The 22,831-nt window shown below is 35.8% G+C and overlaps 1 protein-coding gene across 1 annotated transcript in view; it reads right to left on the bottom strand.

The window, feature by feature from the left end:
• Sptz (zinc finger FYVE-type containing 26 spastizin) overlaps positions 1-22,831 on the bottom strand; it is a 225,939-nt gene that overhangs the window by 91,985 nt on the left and 111,123 nt on the right. The window contains exons 12-13 of the mRNA XM_090399525.1: positions 8,094-8,259; positions 385-477 (exon numbers count right to left, since the gene is read on the bottom strand). Coding sequence (XP_090255651.1) covers positions 385-477; positions 8,094-8,259 — 259 coding nt within the window. The remainder of the gene's footprint in view (positions 1-384; positions 478-8,093; positions 8,260-22,831) is intronic.

Raw genomic sequence — 22,831 nt, 5'->3', positions numbered from 1 at the left:
TGTTATATGAGTAGAAGGAATGAGGAGTACTATTATCAGCAAAACTGTGCATAGAATTTAAGGTCATTTATGTATAAGAGGAAGAAGGTGGGCACAATACCAGAGCCCTTAACAGCACATGCATTAGGAACATTTGAAGAGAGAGAGAGCATCCTCCTCCATAATTATTCGCAGTAAACAACCTGAGAGAAAACCCGCAATGAATTACAAAGGGAGGAAAGCAGACCATAAGATGGCAATTTGCTGAGAAACTATCAATGTCAAACCCTATCAATGGGAGAATATCTATAATAATCTATTTGAAGGAAGTAATTTGTAAACAATTTGTAAAAAGTCAGGTAATCTTTTTATTCAGTGCTATGACAATAACTTTATATTACATACACTTCCTCCAGGATGTTTACAAGTTTCTAAATGGGATATAATTTCACCCAAAAGTGGACTTTCTTGCAGATGACTTTTAGAATCCTTTGGTTTCTGAAATAAATATTTCAAATGAGAAATTATAAAAATCAGAAATTATTAAACATATAATTCCATAATTAAAAAAATAAACATTTCTTAAATACATAAGTATATGAGCTTGACAATGCAGTTTCTAAAATGACTACTCACTATTTCAAACAGCCATTGTTTAAATTATATATATATATATATATATATATATATAAAACATGTGAAAGTAATTCTTTCATTTTCTTAATATTATAACAATCATGCACAATGAGACTTGTGGATAAACTAGTAAAATCTGCCAAAGGCAGATAAAAGCTGTATAACTGAGAGGAGACCCCCACATAGCCTTTAAAGGAATGCGGAGAACCGACCAGGGCTTCTGACTTAATGCCCAATCCTCACCTTCTCATGGTGCACCCTGTTGGATATCTACCTAGATACTGAACGAACGAGGATGGGCTGGCAATTTGGGATTTAGCAGACCAAATTGTATTTTTATTGGCTTAAACCAATATACAAAATGATGGTACAACATGACAAAATTTCATGCCGGCTGGGACGTCACCCTGTTAAACAAGGTCCCTGTTGTTTTTGCCAGGAAACCAGGGTGAACAGCGAAAAGTCAGCTACTGGAACAAATCTGAAAACGTACCCCAAATCAACATTACTGGAGTTAAAGATCGGTACTATCAACATAAGAAGCCTGAATGGCAAAGAAATGGAGCTAGCTGAGGAATTGATAATCGGCATAATAGGGGTGACTGAAACAAAAAAGACAAAAACTGGCGAGATCTTTCTGACCAATATATACAAAATGTTATATTCAGGTAATGACAATCAAGGAAAAGGAGTTGCCATTATATTCAATACTAAATATGAGGCTAATCTTCTTGAATGACAGGCAGTCTCAAGTAGAGTGATGTGGGCTAATATCAGAATGGGGAATTGACAATGAGACTTATTTGTACCTATGGTCCCACAGAAGGTTCTACTAAGGTAGAAGTGGAGGAATTTTTTAATGCTTTAGAGAAAGCAACTGACACAATGAAAAAGGAAAAGTTAGTCCTTGTTGGGGATCTAAATGGCAGAGTAAGAAATGATTGTCAGACATAGAAAAATATTTTGGAAAAATTTGGAGAAAAGAGCAAAGCTAATAATAATGGCAAATACCTGTTGGATTTCTGCTCAGGACATGGACTGGTTATTACTAACACCATGTTCCAATATAAAAATGTGCACAAATTCACATGGAGAGAAGAAGCAAGGAATAAGAAAAGTCTCATTGACTATGTTATTGTTGATAGTGATGTTTTCTCCCTGGTGCAGGATACCAGAGTGTACAGAGGATTTGAAATTGGAAGTGATCACTATTTAGTCTTGAGCGGGATAAAATTGAATTTCATATCGAAAAGAATAACATGTAAGAAAGTTTTAAAGCGAATAAAAGTTGAGCAGCTCTCAGATGTGAGCTGTAGACTAAAATACATACAAAGATTATTGAATAAAAAATGAAAGAGTTTGAGAACAGGAATCAAACCTTGGAGATTCAGTGACAAGCCTTGAAGAAAACCCCAAATGATTCAGCCAGAGAGGCATGTGGTGAGGTAGTCTGCAAGGATAGAAAAATCAGAACTCCATGGTGGACACAGGAAGTTAAAGAGGCAGTGAAGATAAAGAAGAAAGCATATCAAAAGTTCCTGGCAAATAAGTCAGCTTTTGCTCTTAGAGAATACAGAGACAAATGTAAGAAAGCGAAACACTGTAAAAGTAGCTAAACAAAAGTCATGGGAGGACTTTGGCAAGAACATAGAAAATAAATATCAAGAAGGTAGTAAGATATTTTGGAGATTGTTGAAGAAGCTTAGAAATGGAGGAAAGAGTGCTGTAAAAGGAGTCAGAGATGATAAAGGTGACATGAAAATGGGAGAAAAAGATATCCTTGGAGTATGGAGTAATTACTTCTAAAAATTGCTAAATGAAACAAGCAGTGATAGCACAGTAGTAGAAAACACTCAGCAGGCATACAGTCAGGAATACATATCCATACTTGAAGTAGAAAAGCCATCAAAGGCTTGAAATGTGGAAAGGCAGCAGGAGTAGATGATATTCGACCAGAAATGCTGAATTATGGTGGTATAAAAGTCTTACAGTGGCTGCACTGCATAGTTCAGAAAGCCTGGACAGAGGGACGAATTCCCGATGATTGGAGTAGAGCTCTAATAGTACCCATGTATAAAAAGGGAAATAAAACTGAATGTGAAAATTACAGAGGTATTTCCCTACTGAGTGTTCCTGGCAAGATTTATGCAAGTATACTTGAAAAACGGTTGAGAAGAATTGTGGAAGAAAAGCTTGTTGAAGAACAAGCAGGATTCAGGCCAAATAGAGGCTGTCAGGATCAGATCTTCACTTTACAACAAATAGTTGAGAAAGCATGGGAATATAACAAAGATCTGTATAGTTTTGTAGATCTGGAAAAGGCATATGACAAGGTGCAAAGAGAGAAGCTATTCAATAGGCTACAGTTATATGGTGTCAATGGGCAATTATATCAAACAATACTCAGTCTTTATTTGAGTTGTAAGTCAACAGTTAGAATTGAAGGAAGTACAGGAAGATGGTTTAATGTTAAATCTGGTGTGAGACAAGGATGCAGATTATCCCCTCTGTTATTCATTATCTATATGAATCACATTATGAAGGAAAGTGGAATTAAACATGATATCAAAATTAGAGTGTTAATGTCAGCTCTTTGCTTTATGCAGACGATGTTATACTTCTAAATAAATCTGCTACAAGTTTGCAAGATTCCCTGACTAAATTGAATAACTGTTGTAACAGATATGGTATGAAGGTCAGCATTAAAAAGACAAAGACAATGAAAATAGGCAGAATCATTGAAAATGTCAACTGTTTTGTGAACGGGGAACCTGTGGAACAAGTAAAACATTTCAGCTACTTAGGCACAATTTTTAGTTAAAATGGTAAATTAAATATGGAAATAGACAACAGAATCAGCAAAGCTAGTAGTAGGAAGTCAATTGAATAAATGCATATGGAATAAGAAAAAAATTAATCGGAACACTAAATTAGCTGTATACAAGACAGTGTTCAAACCAGTTTTAACTTATGGATCTGAGAGCTGGGTCAGAAGTAAAACACTTGACCAAAGACTAGAGACCACAGATATGAGAGTCCTGAGAAAGATTAGAGGTGTGAACAGATGGCATCAATATCATATTAAAAATGAGGATATTAGGAAAGAACTTGACATTGTTGGCATCCAGGAATGCGCTAGCAGAGCTAATATCAGGTGGTATGGTCACTTAAACAGAATGGGTGAGGAAAGATTAGCAAAACAAGTGTTCTCTGTCAGGTTGGCAAGAAAATGACTCAGAGGAAGACCAAGATATAGGTGGATTGATATGGTACAAAGTGCCTTAGACGATAGAAATATAAGATCTGATAATGTTGGAGTCTTGACAAGTAACAGACTGATTTGGAGGAAAATTGTAGACAGGAAGTTAGTAATGATGTAAATTTTTCATGTAATACTATCATATCCTGTACACCCCTTGAGGGTACATGTCAGGAATTTGATGATGATGATGATAAAAAAAAAAAAAGCAATTATAACAAATTATAGCAAATGCCACAAGTGCAATGAATCACAAACACCTGGTTTCATCATGAGATGATGTGGAGGTTTTGGTGCATGTAATAAGCTATCTTATTGACTGACCTTGGAGTGCTAGAGTAGTTTCAGCCATTTTGCAGAAGTGAGAATTATCCTTCATTAAAGTTGTATCTTTAATGCTGGCCTGGCTGGCCGAGTGGTTAGCATATCCGCCTCCCAGCCAACAGGCTGTGGGTTCGAATCCCACGTAAGCATGGATGTTTGTTATGTCCTCTCCCAATATGAACTGGGTCACCATGGGAGCAGTAGACCCAAAACCTCCCACACTGGGAGAGGCCTTCACCCGGTAGTGGTTAGAAAAAATAGGCTAAAATTTATTTATTTTTATTTAAAGTTGTAGCTTGATATGTTGATCACTTAGCTGTGGTTCATTGGTTGTTCCTCTGGATATGGCATCTTGATTATCTGTTACTTTCTTGTTGTTTGTCTCTGGAACTTCGTTTTCAGTTTCTCTTTGCTTTTACATAGAACATGCATTGCAGAGTCATCTGTAATCATCTCTAGTATATCCCAAATATTGGGATTTATGTAGCTAGATTGCTCTGCTTTTAGTTGCAAAATGTTGTTTTGGCTAATTATCAGATTTTTGTGGACCTGATGGATTTGTTCTCTCAACATGGCTTTTTCCATTCAGGCATAAATAAGAAGCACTTTTGATGAAGTAAACTTCTTTTTAAGCTTGATGCAGTTTGGAATCATGTTTGCTGCCTCTATATCGTTTTAGAAAGTATAGCTGATTAATTAACACCGAAGCAGGGTGCACAATTCAATTCCAAAACACAGATGGCACAATAAATTTCTTTACTATGGTAAAACAGGACAGGACTGTCAGACCATGCACCACAAACATGTCACAGAATTAACTGGAAAGGCACCAAGTCTCTACAGTACACTAAAACCTGGTTTGAAAGAAAATGCAAGGAAGCTTGTGAGATGCCGATTTATTATCCTAATCTCAACAAGAATGATGGATTAGTAACTCCAAGAATCTGGAAGACCCATCTTCAACCCAAAAAACATCCAGAACATGATGGCAGAACCTAAACACAAGAAAACTTTAAGATAACAGGACTGTAGAGATGTATTTGATGTAGTCCCCTGTAATTTTTTTTAATCATCTGTATGTTATTACACTTATGTAAAAAAAAAGTATTCATTAATTTTTATTTAATTATTTTTTTACATAATTATTAATTTTATTTATATTTTATTATTTATTATTTTCATTAGCATAAACAATTTTGGTTTTGTTTTGGTTTACTTTTGTGTTAGTGTCATATAGCTTGTGTCTTGTTCATATGTATGTTTTCCTGATGATGATGATGACCTTGGTGGAAGCTTTTCCACTTGGTTATGCTATAAATTAGAGATGTAAGCAAACAAAGTTTGCACATGAAGTAACTTTACGACTGGGCAACTCATATATAGAAGGTAATGATTTGACATCACTTGCCTTGGTATTCCATCCCAGACCCAGAAGTGATACCCCAGTAAAGGTTAAAACCAGTCTGGTATTATCTGGTTCAACCAAAGTTGAAACTTCAACCTTGGTATCACTTCGGTATCACTATCGAGGTTGAAACATTGAATGATACTTTCTTAATTATAAGTACTAGCTTTAACATATGTTTTTGTCTCCATAAATTCAACACAATGAATAGGATTTGAATAGTATCAGTAACATGAGGAAAGACATGTTCACCTATCAATTTATTTAAATATGTGATAGAGCTTTTTAAATGTCTTAACTTTTTTAAAGTTCTGAAAATAAAGACTTTCAGAACTGTAAAACTAAAATTAAGAACTTTACATGTAAGCACACATGCACACACATATTATAAAACCTACCTGCAGTCCATGAAAAACATCCTTTGGCAGTAGAGAGATGGATTGCCAAAAATTTTAACACGAAACTCTTCTGTATCATGGGTTTTTCATGGATTTTTCTGTAGTTCAGAAAAATGTACAAATTTGTACAATTTGACTAAACGGTACAAATTTGTAATTGAATAACAAAAAGCAGAGGAGATGATCACACAGATAACTCTTACACATAAATGACTATATTTTTTGCAGGTTTACTAATATGAAGTGCAAAAATTTGAATGGTTGCTGCTTAAGTTCTAAAAAATCTTTGTGTGTGTTAGCAGCAGGTTCTTGATGTGATTCATAAAATAAAATGTGCATATTTCATATTAAAGAGAATATTTTTCTTTTATATTTACTTAACTTTTTAAAAATATGACTTACTTATAAATTATGAATAAGTAGTACATTAAGAATCTTTTGTAGTCATCTCATCTTAGTCAAGTAAAAAAAGGAACTGCAACAGTTTTTTTTTTTTTTCCATTCAGTTTGATTAATTTGGCTTTCCTTAACTTAATTTTACTCAGAGCAGTTACTCCCACTTTCACAGTCTGCTGTCTATCAGTTCATGTGATCTCCATTCCATTGTCTTTTGTACAAAGAAAAACTATGTCACTTCCACAAAGGAGTGACTAACTTGCTTTCAGTCAAAAATAAAGTCCTTATAAATATTCTCATCATATGTAAATACGATTCAAAACCCAAGTCTTTCATCAATGTGTTCAAAAATCTGTGTTGTTTGGTTTCATACTGTGACTTAGATTGATATTACAAAAAAAGTTTGTCATTTTGATATTATATAGGGATTGTTCTTATATAGCAGAAAATGTCATTTTGTTTTATATTACTTGATATTTCACTTGGAATGATGATTTCAAGCATATTAAATTAATGACATGTCAGTTAGCCAAAATGTGGTTATATCATGCTGTATATTTTTGTTAAATATAGATTTTAAGAATCACAGAATTATATCTAGATTAGTTAAATCTAGTGATAGTAAAAATATGGTGTTACATCTTCTATATGTAAAAATAATCTCTTTACTGTGGAGGTGGCACATGGCATTTCAAGAGGTTACTTTAATTGCTGAAAATTATCTTACTAAAATGTAAAATAACATGCTACTCATGGAAGGTGTTTTATTTGACGTGAATATTTAGGATAACTTTCTTTCAGAAAGGCAAGATATTCATGAAAAAACTTTTGTTTGCCTACAATAGGATAATATATGATGAAAACAAATATAACTGTTTGTCATTAATATCTTATGAGTAACATATTAAGAACCTAAGTTGGTAATAATGATGATCTCTGGATGGAAAGACTCAGGTTTGAATCTAGGATGTAGAAAACCTTTGTATGGACTTTTACTAAAGGGAGAGTTAGCCAAAAGAGAGGATAATGTTTTTTTACTTTTCTTCAAAAAACTGGCATGAGAATACATGCAAATGCAGACAAAGAAGACTATGCAAAAAATAATTAACTGCCCTATTATAGCATAATGTGATTATATCAAGAATTAACATTTTTCAATTTAAAATGCAAAGGTTAAACAAATCTATCTCTATTAACTATTGAAAATATTTTCTCTTCTATATTTTGAAAAGATTCCTCTTAGTCTTGTTAAGTGAATCACTATGAAATTTTAAAATTAAAGTTTTAAAATTTTAAAATTAGGTCTTTAAAATTAGTGTTTAATAAAGGGATGCTGTCATATTTTCAATGGAAGCATTTGACCTAAGGTCAATGGTGAGGCAGCTAATGTCATGAAGTGATATATTTTGTCAATTGAGCACGTTTCATCAGCTAGTTTGAATGTTTTAAACAAAAAATCCTACTACCTCGGTGAAACAAGTCTAACTCAACTTTAACTGAAAAGATCATATATTATAATTTATTTATAATACTACAAATGTTATCCTTATATCACTCAGTTACACGTTTGACAATTATGAATTTTCTAGATTAATCTTTTTAAATATTTATATTTATTAATTTAGCATTACAGAGAATGTTTTATTTATATAAGGATATGAGAGAGAAAGCATAATTACTTAAATTTAACTTTTACCTTCAAACAGTGAGCAAACTTTTCTCTAGCCGTTGCCCAATTTCCAGCTTTAAGATTTATCATACCCCAAGTGGCCCAAACTCCAGTGGTGTCTAATCCAAACTTTGTTGACACCTCTAAAGCAAGAGTCATTCTTTCCTCCTCCACTAAAGAATCTCTGAGCTTCCTAAATATGAATTGAGAAATGATCAAATAATTAAAACATAATTTCACATTCTGATTTTTGGTAAAATTACTTTGTATCAAATAATAATTCTGCATATGTGTGAGTGTATACATATTTCATATTATTTATTTATATATATTTGTACTACAAAATCTATATATAAATCACTATTTATATAAATATATATTTTGAAGAAATTTAATGATTAAAATTTTCTCTCTTGTCCAGTTATACACCGTGTCCAAAAAGAAGCCGAACATTTCGAAAATAGAACCTAGTGGTGCCACCTGTTGTATCGTTTTTGTTGTTGAAAGTGGCAACATTCATTAGTATTGTGTCAACTGTTTATGACATTTGTTTCATTAGAAGCTGAGTATTTGTGCCAAGAGTGACAGTGTGTTTTGAAGAATGGTCAGAAAATGAGTTTTGAACAGAGAGTGGCGATTGACTTTTGTGTAAAACTTGGTAAAAGTTTTACTGAAATGCATCAAATGCTTCAAAAAGCATACGGTGATGAATGCTTATCCCATACTCAAGTCTACAAGTGATTTAGCAATTTCAAAGTGGTCGTGAGACGCTTGAGGACGACGAAAAGCCTGGCCGTCCAAAAATTGGTGACTGAGCGAAGTTAACACCCAAAAAGAGCATGATTTTATCAAAAAAACCCAAAATCGTCCGTGATATCGATTGAAAATGAATTGGGAATTCCAAAATCAACTGTACACAACATTTTGACCGAGAGTTTGGGCCTTCGTAAATTGAATTCGTGATTTGTTCCCCACAAGTTGACCGACAACCAAAAAAATGTATCGAATTGAACACTGCAAGGACCTCATTAAAACCACTCATAAGGACTCAAACTTCCTTGAAACAATCGTTACTGGTGAGGAAACATGATGTTTTGAGTATAAGCCTGAAACAAAGTGCCACAGTGCTGAGTGGAGACCACCAGAAGAGTGGCATCCAAAAAAAAATCGCTTGGAAAAGTCAAAAGAAAAGACAATGCTTGTTTCTATGATTCCAAGGGCATTATCCACAAAGAATTCGTTCTGCTCGGCCAAACGGTCAATGGTGAGTTTTATCTCAAAGTTTTGAAGCGATTGATAGTGAGAATTCATCACATACGGCATGAATATCATGCTGACTGACTGTTCATCAAAACACACTGTCACTTTTGGCATTATAACTCGGCTTCTAATGAAACAATTGTCATAAACAGTTGACACAACACTAATGAAAGTTGCCACTTTCGACAACAAAAAGATACAACAGGTGGCGCCACTAGTTTCTTATATTTTCAAAAAGTTCGGTTTCTTTTTGGACAGAGGGTGTATACTGAAAAATATCTTTAGCATCTACTCTGTAAAATCCTTTTAGTAACTTATATGTTTCTATCATATTCCCTCTTTTCCATCCATCAGCTACTCTATAACAAACAAACGTTCAGTTTCACATCATGGAGAACATTCTCTATGAGATTAGGATAAGTGAATTGCCAATTTGGTTATTTGCTTACCTCTAAATCTTCTACACCATTTCAGCATTCCCAAAAAACCCAGACAACTACATTTATGCATAAAAGTCCAGATATGGTTGTATCAAAGCTTCATAAAGAGATTTACTTCCTTATACCTAATTATCAGTATATTTCTTAACATCCAAGTGAACCATAGTTTTTATGCCCATTTTTGCATTATGACATCTGAATGTCAACTTACTGTCTTCATTGTATTGATGCAGTATAATGTACAGTGGCCATGACATTTTTGTAATCTTTTTTACCTTTTGTAGCATAATTATGGAGGCTTTTTATTTATTTTTTACTCATTGTTTATAAAAGTATGCTAATAATTTCATATTCATTCGTCAAAGCCTGCTCATTGGAGCAAATTGTTAGGACTCTATGTTTGAGAGTAGATATGTGACAAGTTTTTCTATAAAAGGAAACGAGAGGTAATGTTTAATTAAAATGAAATATATATTGATCTTTAATTGAGCATGATTTATAAACATCTAATGCCAACAAGTTTCGCCAACAGGGCTGTTTGGCTTCTTCAGGGCTTATAATGGTAAGAGAAAACTCAAAACTCAAAGTGGCTAGTACAGAGAAAATGGAGTAACACTATCGTATAAATTTAAAATAAAAACAGAATTGTTTGCCATTGTTTCAGGAAAGGATGAGGGTGCTTTCTCTATGTTACTGATGATGTTGACCTTAGGAATAGGATCTGGAGCAATGGCAAAATTGAATTCTTTCTTAAGTATTTCAGTTTCTGGTTGTGTCAATATATGGTCCGAAAGGTTAAAAATTACTTTTTCATCAGAGAGGCTCAGTCCAGAGTTGTAAACGATCTGAGATTAAAAAGTGCTATTATCGTTTTAACTTCAAGGTCACCTAACCTAAACATAACACCTCAAGAAAAAAGAGTTCTCTCAAACTTCAAAAAGGATAAACAAATAACAATCTTAAAAGCAGACAAAGGTAATGCCACAGTCATTTTAAACACGAAGGACTACATAGCCAAGATTGCAGAATTACTATCAAATTCATCAACGTATCATATATTAGAATCAGACCCAACATGGAAAAGCCATAAGGACACTAATAACTTACTACAGAACATGACTAGTTGGTCCACAGACTTACAATGGAATCTTAAGTCATTACACCCATTGACACCACGATTGTATAGCACCCCGAAAGTCAACAAAAGTGGAGTTCTGCTACGCCCGATCATTGATGGAAGAAATGCTCCAACATATTTATTATCCAAACACCTCTCCAGCCTCCTAAAAGGACATATCAGAAATCAGACACTTACATTAAGAATTCAAAAACATCTCGATCTTAAAGACAGACATTCTCACTAGCTTGGATGTGGTATCTTTATTTACCAACATCCCAGTAGAAGAAGTTATCAGTATCCTATACAATCTCTTCCCTGAAGGTATGGCTCACCATTTTCGTCACTGCCTAAAATCTAATTATTTTAAATGAAATGAAACGATATATGAGCAACTAAATGGCTTTACTATGGGCAGTCACCCTTTCACAGCCTTGTGCAGATCTTTTCATGGAAAAGCTAGAAACAGACATCCTCTCAAAATTAGATCCAAAACCTTTAGTGTGGTGGAGGTATGTAGACGATGTCTTCATAATTTGGAGGGACACAAAAACAGTCTTTTGGACTTTTTAACCAAAATCAAGTCTTTCAATCAAAAAATACAATTCACTTTGAAACTGGAAAAAGATAATCAACTACCATTTTTGGATACCCTAATCAAGAAACTAGCAGATGGACATATCAAACTAACAGTCTACTGCAAACCAACACACACTGGATGCTACCTTCATTTCAAATCAAATCACCATATTTCCCAGAAGCTCAGCATAATACATATGCTCAAAAATAGAGCCACGAACATCATCTCAGAAGAAAAAGAACTCTATGATGAAGTTACTCATATATCAGAGACATTAATAAAAAATGGCTAGTGAAGGAATTTAATCATCAAGATTCTTCACAGCAAACCCCCCCCCCCCCACAACAACAACAATCTACCATCACTCAATACAGATCATCCACAGTTATTCCTTATGCAGGCACAGTGTCAAAATAGATCGCAAAACTTTTTAAGCCTTTCAACATCAAAGTTGCATTCAAACCATTTTAAGTCACGTTTTAAGATCGCCAAAAGACATTAATGCTTTTTTCAAATGCGCTGGAGTGTACAACATCCCATGTGCTTGTGGTCTAAACTATATAGGACAGACATCGAGAAGCCTCGAAATCAGAAAAAAAAGAACATATAGGAGATGTTAATAACAGAACAGACAATCCAGGTCTAGCCCATCATTTTGCGATTACAAACCATACCACTGATTGGGATAGCAGCTCCATGCCTTATCTAGAAGAAGACATCCATTGTAGAAATTTCAAGGAAGCCGTAGTAGTCCTCCGGTCTGGAGAAAATCTTAACAGAAACCAGGGAATGATAATAGCTGACATATGGAAAACATTAATAAGATTGCTCAGTCTGCCAGAATTTAATTTCACTCAAAACTACAGAGCATGCTCTCACCACAGTGACTAACACAACACACTCCATGCGTGTAATGTTACGTGTTCTGTTTTAATTTATATGATAGTGTTACTCCATTTTCTCTGTAGCCACTATGAGTTTTCTCTAACCGTTATAAGCCAAACAGCTCCACTGGCGAAAAATTGTTGGCATTAGATGTTTATAAATCATGGTTAAATAAAGATCAATATATATTTCATTTTAATTATATGTTTGAATGACCAAATATAAATCTCACAATGAAGAGGATGTTTGTATTCAGTCTTGATGGTGAATTAGATACGTTTGTATTGTTTTCTCAGGTGCTTCAGGAATGTGATTATAACTATACCATACATTAGGGAAATACATAGAACACTGTATAAATACAACATTAAGGCAGCACTAAAAGCCAGCCTGACTAGCCGAGTGGTTAGCATATCTGCTCTCCAGCCAAAGGACTGTGGGTTTGAATCTCGCTGTGGACATGGATGTTTGTGATTGTTATTAACATTACAATTGTTATATTAGATTTAGGATTCTGGATTATCTACAGTCCTGCTTATAGTTAACTCTTAGGGAGAAAGGTTCTGTTGGTAGAATATGTGACTTCCATATGCTTGGGATTTTTAGACCATCATTATTGTTCAGTGGGGTGGTGGATAAGAATCTCACAGGCTTCCTTAAATTTGCATTCATATATCATGTTTTGGTGTAATGTAAACAACTGGTGCTTTTCAAGTCAATTCTATGTAAAGTGTTCAGGGCATGATCAGAAAGGCCAGCTTCACCATAGTTATATTTAATGTGTCGTTTATGTTTATGTAGTTGATGTAGTTCCAGTTTTAATAATTATTTTTTATTTGTTTATTTTTAACTCTTCATCTCTTTCTTTTCCTCTCCAGAAGTCAGGCTAGTATGAGCAAGCTTTGCTTGAAAAGAAGTCAACAGACACCATAGTATGAGGAGCAAACAGTCATGGCATCCACTTTAATAAGATGTAGGGCCTCCTTTTGCTGTAGCAATCCTACAGGGCATACTTTCCACAAGCATACAATAGCAATCAGTGGGAATTTTGGACCATTTAAGCCTTTTTCCTGAAGGCATGTAATGAGATCCTGGACTGTTGTGGTGAAGATTTCCCTTGACTTCACCTGATACTCCAGTTCATCTCACAGATGTTCAATAGGATTGAGATCAGAGCTCTGTGGAGGCCAGTCAAGTATAGTGATGTTTTCATGTTCACAAACCATGCAGTTACAGCAGCCTTATTACATGGTGCATTGTCTTGCTGAAAGGGACAATGGTCAGCTCCGTAAAAATGTCACAAAAATAGAAAGCACTGCATTGTCTGGAATGTTCAGTTCATGTTCATGGCACTAAAAACAGAGGTCCAAATCCAAACCAGGAAAAACAGGAACACATCATCACACCACTACATCTGAATTTCATAACTGGGGTCATGGACTCTGGTAAGAACTGTTCACCCAGCATCTGCCACATCCACACACTGATCCATTTGCTCGGTAAAAGATGCACTGTGATTCGTTGCCCACAACACAGCTTTACAAGCTTCCATGTCCCACTATACATGGAGCATTTATAGTGGGACATGGTAAGTATGCATCATGATAAATCATGATGCATGCTTTTTCAAGCATGATGAAGGTGCATGAAGTATGCTGGGAGAATACGTTTTACCCATTATCCTGCTTGCTAATGAGTGAGATAATGAGCGACTTCCAGTGGTAAGGAGTAGGTCTACACTACTGGAAGCCATCAGTACATCCTGATTATGCTGCATGGAATCATGACTGCTAAGCCTGCACTAATGTTCTGGACAACTGCAAGTCCAACTTTCTGGCAATTTTATGCTACCAGACTCTGTAATTTCTAACATGATAACTCTGTGTTGCAAAGTGATGATTACAAACAAATGGCAAACGGAGAATAACACTGGGACAGAAACAGAAAATCTCTTCATTAGTAGGTACTTATAAGGGCAAAATATCATTAACTTTCTCTCAGAAATTAATAGAAAGTTTTCTGCCACATACTGACATTTGGTGTTACTGCCAAAGCTGAATAGCAATATTAATTTCTTTCAGTAAAGATATTGTTTATATCTGTAGGGCACATGTCCCATTAATTCTTGTACGTTAATTATATGTAGTGTACATATATTGTACAATACAGCTATTTCTAAACAACTATAAATAGGATAAATGAATCTTCTAGTACTTAGCCAGAGCCATCACTGATAACTGAGGACAAAGACATATGTATGATTTCATACACATCAGAGAAGAAAGTATGGCAGAGAACTGCTACCATCTCTGATTATTAATATTAAAATAGTTTATAGACACAAGCTTATTATACATGTAAATTACATCAACAAAAATAAAGTATTTAATATACTTCAAACATATTTTGTGATGAGTATCTCATCACATCATTAGAGATGATTCACAAAAAGAATGGATAGTTACATGACATAAGAAAATGGCAACCGACACTATGGAGTGCTTACATCATCCCTTGAGGAACTTATGGGAAACTGTAAGCATAGTCAATAACACAGCAAAAAAATGAACTTAGGCAATGGGCAAAGGAGTACATAGCTCAAATTTGCATTCATACCATGTTTTGGTGTGATGACAGAATCTTAATGCCTATTTTATCTTACTAAAGTTCTACAGCGTTTGTAGAATTCTTAGCTTGCAGTCTTGACTCTAACGTTCTAAATTCCCCTATCTTATTCCTTTCACATAGGTTCAGATTTTATGAGTGGTAGGTTAGGCTCATGCTCAGGCAAAACTCGGGTTTACATAACAAAACATATTTATTAGGATCTTAGAGCACTTACTCTTAGATCAAACATACACAAGAATTTAATCAATTAAACACTAAATCAAACTGGTGAATACAAGTGAACATTCTAATAAATAATCAACAACTCCAACCTCTTAGTTAATAAATGATACACATAACATTCACAATACAAAATTCTAATTAGATTCTATCTACAATACTAGCTCCTCACATTAATTTGGGCACACATGTGCATAAGTTTCAGACAACCAGTCTAATGAAAAACCAACAAATTGCTAAGCATATAAGTCATTCAAAGTTCCCTAAGTATCTGTCCATAATTTCTTTTCTACTAGAAACTGATTCACCTTTTCTTCTAATACAATTGGAAAATAAGTAAGAAAGTTCTGTACGTTACCATCACTATGTCTGATTACCGTCTCCGCCTGGTCTGACTTCTTTTGTTGGATACGACTCTATAGGTTGTGCCCATGTGCTCCATGTTGTTCATCCTTAATCCTTTCTCTGCACTTTAGCGATGCTAACGTTCTTCTTGATCTCTTGTGGGTCACTCTGGTCAGCGTTACCATCTTTGGGAAAAAACTTTTCCACTGCATCATTCCGGTAGGTCTTCTACCGACAGCCTGAAACAGTGGACGCAGACTTCTCGCGTACCGTCCGTCCGGTACCCATCAAGCATTCACGGGAAAGAGCTCGCCGTCCGACATCAGAGCTCTTTCTTCTATTGGTTAGCAACCTCAAGTGCATGCGAGAACAGGAACAAAAACTTGAGATAGCTTGAAGCTCGTGCAAATCCTCCTTTATTCTATCTCCATTGCACTCTCTTTTTTCGCTGCTGGCTCTTCACACAGCACTTCCCTTGTGCCCTTAAGCTGTTTCGTCATAACTCTTCTCCTCGAGGAGCGCGAGCTCAATTCGCCTTCCGCGTAAGCCTTCGCCTCAGGCATTACGCTAAACTGGGTGGCTAGCACGCAACCCTTGGACTTTTGTTTACGCTGGATATATATTTCACATTTTGATTGTTGCAACTTACAAAACAGAATTTCTATTTAGACAAAAAAATTCATTTTTCCTTTGCACTTCACATTAAAGTTATTCATTTATGCTCTCTTTTTACAATTTGTTTCCTTATTATAGTACAAGTATCTCTTAGTTATTTTATTCTTGTTAAATCTTGAATGAAATAATTTTAATGAAAATTCCTCATTCAAGATCTAACAATTTAATGTGTCATTTATGTTCCTTTGTCTGATAGGAACTGTGCAATACAGGTGCAATAAATACGGTATACTCCAGGGCAGTGGAGGCCTGTGAAGTTTTAAGTGGGGGTGCTGCCTATACAAAATAATTAAAAAAAAAAATTCTTTTTTTCCTAATTAGTAAGCAATTTACTAATAAATAAATCTACAGATTAATTTATTAATAAATAAATAAATCTAATAAATTGGTTACTAATTAGGAAAAAAAGAATTTTTTTAAAATTATTTTGTATAGGCAGCACCCCCACTTAAAGCTTCACGGGCCACCACTACTCCAAGGCGAGCCAGTGGAGGGAGTGGGTCTTTGAATGAGTTGAGTAAGCTTTTTAATTTTGCAGGTTTACAGTTGGCTTTGAGGTCGTATTTCTGTACTATTCTGTTTATTTTATCTCGTCCTTTTAATGTAAGGAATGGTTATAGTTTTATTGTGGTCTGGTTTATCTGTTTTTTTTTTTTTTTTTATTGAGGTCTTGTAGAGAATTTTGTTAAAAGCGTTTTGGCTGTAACCATTTTTAGAAAAGTACTGCTGATAATTTTAAATTCGTCTTTCAGCGCTTGTTCATTGGAGCAGATCTTCAAAGCCCTGTTTTTTTAGAGTATTAATGACACCTAGTTTTTGTGTTGGATGGTGGTAGGAGTTTATGTGTATATATTGGCCAGTATATGTCAGTTTCCGGTAAACAGTGAAGGAAATACTGCTAGAAAGAAGACATGCGACAAGTGTATCTAGAAACAGAAGTGTGTTCTGTTTTTCAATCTCAATTGTGAACTATATGCGTTTGTGTTGATTGTTTAGTTGGCTAAGGAAAGTGTCTAGCGGCTATTGGGCCAGATCGTGAAAACATCGTCAACGTATCGCAGCCAGGCTTTGGGTTTTAGAGGAGAGGAATCTAGAGCATGTTGCTCAAAATGTTCCATATAAAAGATAGCAATGGGGGCAGGGGGATTAATGGCGAGCACATGGCTGTGCCTTCTTTTTGTAGGTAGAAAACATTTTGCCATGCAAAATAACCAGAAAGTAACACATACGCAATGAGTGCGGTGTGATATCTGGAGGGAATTTGTTCTGTAAAAGAAGGATTGTGTCATTGATTGGGACATTCGTAAAGAGGGCAGAGACATCAAGACTGACTAATAAATCATCTTTTTCTAATGGAATGTCTTTGATTATGTTTATGAAGTGTTGTGTGTTTCTGATATAGTAGGGGGAATGACCTAACAATTTCTTGAGTGTTGCTGCTAATTTCTTGGCTAGGTGATAATTCGGCCTGTCTATACTTCAACTATTAGACGGAGTGGTGTGTTATGTTTATGTATCTTTGCTTTTGTTTGTGTACCTCAAAGCCACCTTTAAACCTTCTGCAAAATTAAAAAGGTTACTCAACTCATCCAAAGATCTGGCCCACTCTGGAGTATACTGTATTTATTGCACCTGTAATCTACCATATATAGGGGGAACAGGATGCACAATTCCTATCAGACAAAAGGAACATAAATGACACATTAAATATAATGATGAGGGGGGTGGAAAGAGGGGGAACATAGTTACACTGCATAAAGGTGGTTCCAAGACTGCTGTTGTAAATTACCGACCGATTAGCATATCAGGAATCATTGTCAAGGTCTTAGAGAAATTAGTCAAGAAAAGAATACAGGATTGCATAGATGAAAATGGGATATTGGATGGGGGACAACATGGTTTTGTGAAGGGTAGATCATGCCTCAGTAACTTGCTCACGTTTTATAACACAGTGACGGCTGAACTGGATAGGGGTAATGGGTTTACAGTGATACTACTGGACCTTGCCAAGGCCTTTGACAGGATACCACATGGAACCCTAATCAGTAAACTGGAGCAGATGGGGATAGATATAGGGTTGGTGAGATGGATAGGAGGGTGGTTGAAGGAGAGATACCAGAGAGTGGTTTCTTCAGGAGTGGATTCTAAAAGACGGCTTGTGACTAGCGGTGTGCCGCAGGGCTCTGTTCTTGAACCACTGCTTTTCAATTTGTTCATCAATGATATAGGAAAGGATTTGAGAGCAAGTGTTCACTTGTTTGCTGATGATGCAAAGTTGGGTAGAGCAATTGTGAGCGCACAGGATGTCAAAATTTTACAGGATGATTTGGATAGTTTCGAGGACTGGGCTAGGAAAAATGGATGTCAATTTAATGTGGCAAAGTGTAAGGTTATGCACTTTGGGCTGAAAAGAATAGCAGCAGTATATCGCATTGGTGGAACCGTACTCCAGGAGATTGATTAGGCCAGGGATTTGGGAGTGTTTGTGGATAGGGAATTGAAGTTTAGGGGGCACATTGCAAAAGTGAACACTTCCTCATCAAATCACTTGGCTTCTGAAAAATACTTTAACATGCAGAGACAAACAAGTAATTGTTCCTCTGTATCGAGCCTTGATAAGACCCCATCTGGACTACTGTGCCCAGTTATGGGAACCAGGGTTTCTTCGTGATGGGGAGGAAGTGGAGAGGGTCCAGAGACGAGTGACCAAGATGATAGCAGGTCTGTGGAATGAACCTTATGAGAATAGGTTGAAGATTTGTGGGTTGCAGAGATTGGACGATAGGCGAAAAAGGGGTGATATGATTGAGACATTCAAATTATTGAAGGGTTTCTATAAGATTGATCCAGAAGATATTTTTGAAAATATGACTGGTGGTGGGAGGACTAGGGGCCATGCATGGAAGTTGGGCAAGAGCGTGGTTGACAAGGGTGTTAGAGCTAGGTTTTTTACTTGGAGAGTGGTGAATGAGCGGAGTAAGCTTCCAGAGTCTGTTGTGGATGCTACGACCGTGAATGAGTTCAAGGCAAGGTATGATAGATACTGTGTCAATGTCGAATAGTTGTTCTTGACATGATGTTAGGGCCTCCCTCGATGAGTCTGTTGACTCCTTGGAGTTGCCTGGAACAATAATAATAACTATGGTGAAGTTGGCCTTTCTGATCATGCCAAGAACACTTTACATAGAATTGACTGGAAAAGCACCAGTCATTTACATCACACCAAAACATGGCATGAATGCAAATTTAAGGAAGCCTGTGAAATTCTTATCAACCACCCCAATCTGAACAATAATGATTGCCTAAAAATCCCAAGCATGTGGAAGGCACATATTCTATATAGAACCTTTCTCTCCAAGAGTTAACTATAAACAGGACTGTAGATAATCCAGAATCCTAAATGTAATATAACAATTGTAATGTTAAGAATAGGACATCATTGTTACTGTAAGAAAACAATCTATAAGAAAGAATGTTTATCTCATGTTATCTCATCATCATCAAATTCCTGCCATGTACCCTCAAGGGGTGTACGGGATATGACAGTACTACATGAAAAAATTACATCATTACTAACTTCCTATCTACAATTTTCCTCCAAATCAGTCTGTTACTTGTCAAGACTCCAACATTATCAGATCTTATATTTCTATCGTCTAAGGCACTTTGTACCGTATCAATCCACCTATATCTTGGTCTTCCTCTGGGTCATTTTCCTGCCAACCTGGCAGAGAACACTTGTTTTGCTAATCTTTCCTCTCCCATTCTATTTGAGTGACCATACCACCTGAGATTAGCTCTGCTAATGCATTCCTGGATGCTGACAATGTCAAGTTCTTTCCTAATATCCTCATTTTTAATATGATATTGCCATTAATGCCACCTGTTCACGCCTCTAATCTTTCTCAGGACTCTCATATCTGCGGTCTCTAGTCTTTGGTCAAGTGTTTTACTTCTGACCCAGCTCTCAGATCCATAAGTTAAAATTGGTTTGAACACTGTCTTGTATATACAGCTAATTTAGTGTTTCAACTATGAATTTATTCAATTGACTTCCCACCATACCAGCTTTGCTGATTCTGTTGTCTATTTCTATATTTAATTTACCATCTTCACTAAAAATCGTGCCTAAGTAGCTGAAATGTTTTACTTGTTCCACAGGTTCTCCATTCACAACACAGTTGACATTTTCAATGATTCTGCCTATTTTCATTGTCTTTGTCTTTTTATTGCTGACCTTCATACCATATCTATTACAACAGCTATTCAATTTTGTCAGAGAATCTTGCAGACTTGTAGTGGATTTATTTAGAAGTATAACATCATCCGCATAAAGCAAAGAGCTGACATTAACATCTCCAATTTTGATATCAGGTTTAATACCACATTCCTTCATAATGTGATCTATATAGATAATGAATAACAGAGGGGATAATGTACATCCTTGTCTCACACCAGATTTAACATTGAACCATCTTCCTGTACTTCCTTCAATTCTAACTGCTGACTTACGACTCAAATAAAGACTAAGTATTGCTTGATATAATGCCCCATCGACACCATATAACTGCAGCGTATTGAATAGCTTCTCTCTTGGCACCTTGTCATATGCCTTTTCCAAATCGACAAAACTTAAATACAGATCTTTGCCATATTCCCATGCTTTCTCGACTATTTGTCGTAAAGCGAAGATCCGATCCTGACAGCCTCTATTTGGCCTGAATCCAACTTGTTCTTCACCAAGCTTTTCTTCCACATTTCTTTTCAACCGTTTCTCAAGTATACTTGCATAGATCTTGCCAGGAACACTCAGTAGGGAAATACCTCTGTAATTCTCACATTCAGTTTTATTTCCCATTTTATATATGGGTACTATGAGAGCTCTACTCCAATCATCGGGAATTCGTCCCCCTGTCCAGGCATTCTGAAGTATGCAGTGCAGCCACTGTAAGACTTTTATACCAACATACTTCTGCATTTCTGGTCGAATATCATCTACTCCTACTGCCTTTCCACATTTCAAGCCTTTGATGGCTTTTTCTACTTCAAGTATGGATATGTATTCGTGACTGCATGCCTGGTCAGTGTTTTTTTATCACTGTGCTGTCATCACTGCTTGTTTCATTTAGCAGTTTTTCAAAGTAATTACTCCATACGTTAAGGATATCTTTTTCTCCTGTTTTCATGTCACCTTTATCATCTCTAACTCCTTTTACAGCACTCTTTCCTCCATTCCTAAGCTTCTTCAACAACCTCCAGAATATTTTGCCACCTTCTTGATATTTATTTTCTATATTCTTGCCAAAGTCCTCCCATGATTTTTGTTTAGCTAGTTTTACACACTGTTTAGCTTTCTTACATTTGTCTCTGTATTCTGTAAGAGTAAAAGCTGACTTATTTGCCAGGAACTTTTGATATGCTTTCTTCTTTTCCTTCACTGCCTCTTTAACTTCCTGTGTCCACCAGGGAGTTCTGATTTTTTTATCCTTGCACACAACCTCACCACATGCCTCTCTGGCAGAATCAATCAATGTTTTCTTCAGAGTTTGTCACTGAATCTCCAAGGTTTGATTCCTGTTCTCAAACTCTTTCATTTTCTTTTCAATAATCTTTGTGTATTTTAGTCTACAGTTCACATCTGAGAGCTGCTCAACTTTTATTCGCTTTAAAACTTTCTTACATGTTATTCTTTTTGAAATTCAATTTTATCCTGCTCAAGACTAAATAGTGATCACTTCCAATTTCAAATCCTCTGTACACTCTGGTGTCCTGCACCAGGGAGAAAACATCACTATCAACAATAACATAGTCAATGAGACTTTTCTTATTCCTAGCCTCTTCTCTCTCCATGTGAATTTGTGCACATTTTTATGTTGGAACATGGTGTTAGTAATAACCAGTCCATGTCCTGAGCAGAAATCCAACAGATATTTGCCATTATTATTAGCTTTGCTCTTTTCTCCAAATTTTCCCAAAATATTTTGTATGTCTCACAATCATTTCCTACTCTGCTATTTAGATCCCCAACAAGGATCAACTTTTCCTTTTTCATTGTGTCAGTTGCTTTTTCTAAAGCCTCAAAAAATTCCTCCACTTCTACCTTAGTAGAACCTTCTGTGGGACCATAGGCACAAATAAGTCTCATTGTCCAGTTCCCCATTCTCATATTTGCCCACATTACTCTACTTGAGACTGACTGCCATTCAAGAAGATTAGCCTCGTATTTTGTGTTGAATACTATGGCTACTCCTTCTTTTCCTTGATTGTCATTGCCTGAATATAACATTTTGTATTTATGCTCAGAAAGATCTCACCAGTTTTGGTCTTTTTTGTTTCAGTCACCCCTATTATGTCGATCTGGTACTTATCTAATTCCTCAGCTAGCTCCATTTCTTTGCCATTCAGGCTTCTTACGTTGATAGTACCGATCATTAACTCTGGTGATGTTGAGTTGGGGTTTGTTTTCAGATATGTTCCAGTAGCTGACTTTTTGCTGTTCGCCCTGGTTCCCTGGCGAAAACAACGGGGGCCTTGTTTAACCGGGCGACGCCCCAGCCGGCATGAAATTTTGTCATGTTGTACCATCATTTTTTATTTTGGTTTAATCAATAAGAAT

The sequence above is a fragment of the Typopeltis vanoorti genome, chromosome 10 (genome assembly GCF_054136105.1).
Source record: "Typopeltis vanoorti isolate ZY-2024b chromosome 10, IOZ_Tvanoo_1.0, whole genome shotgun sequence".
Classification (NCBI taxonomy): domain Eukaryota; kingdom Metazoa; phylum Arthropoda; class Arachnida; order Uropygi; family Thelyphonidae; genus Typopeltis; species Typopeltis vanoorti.
This window is presented reverse-complemented; position numbering and strand designations above follow the sequence as displayed.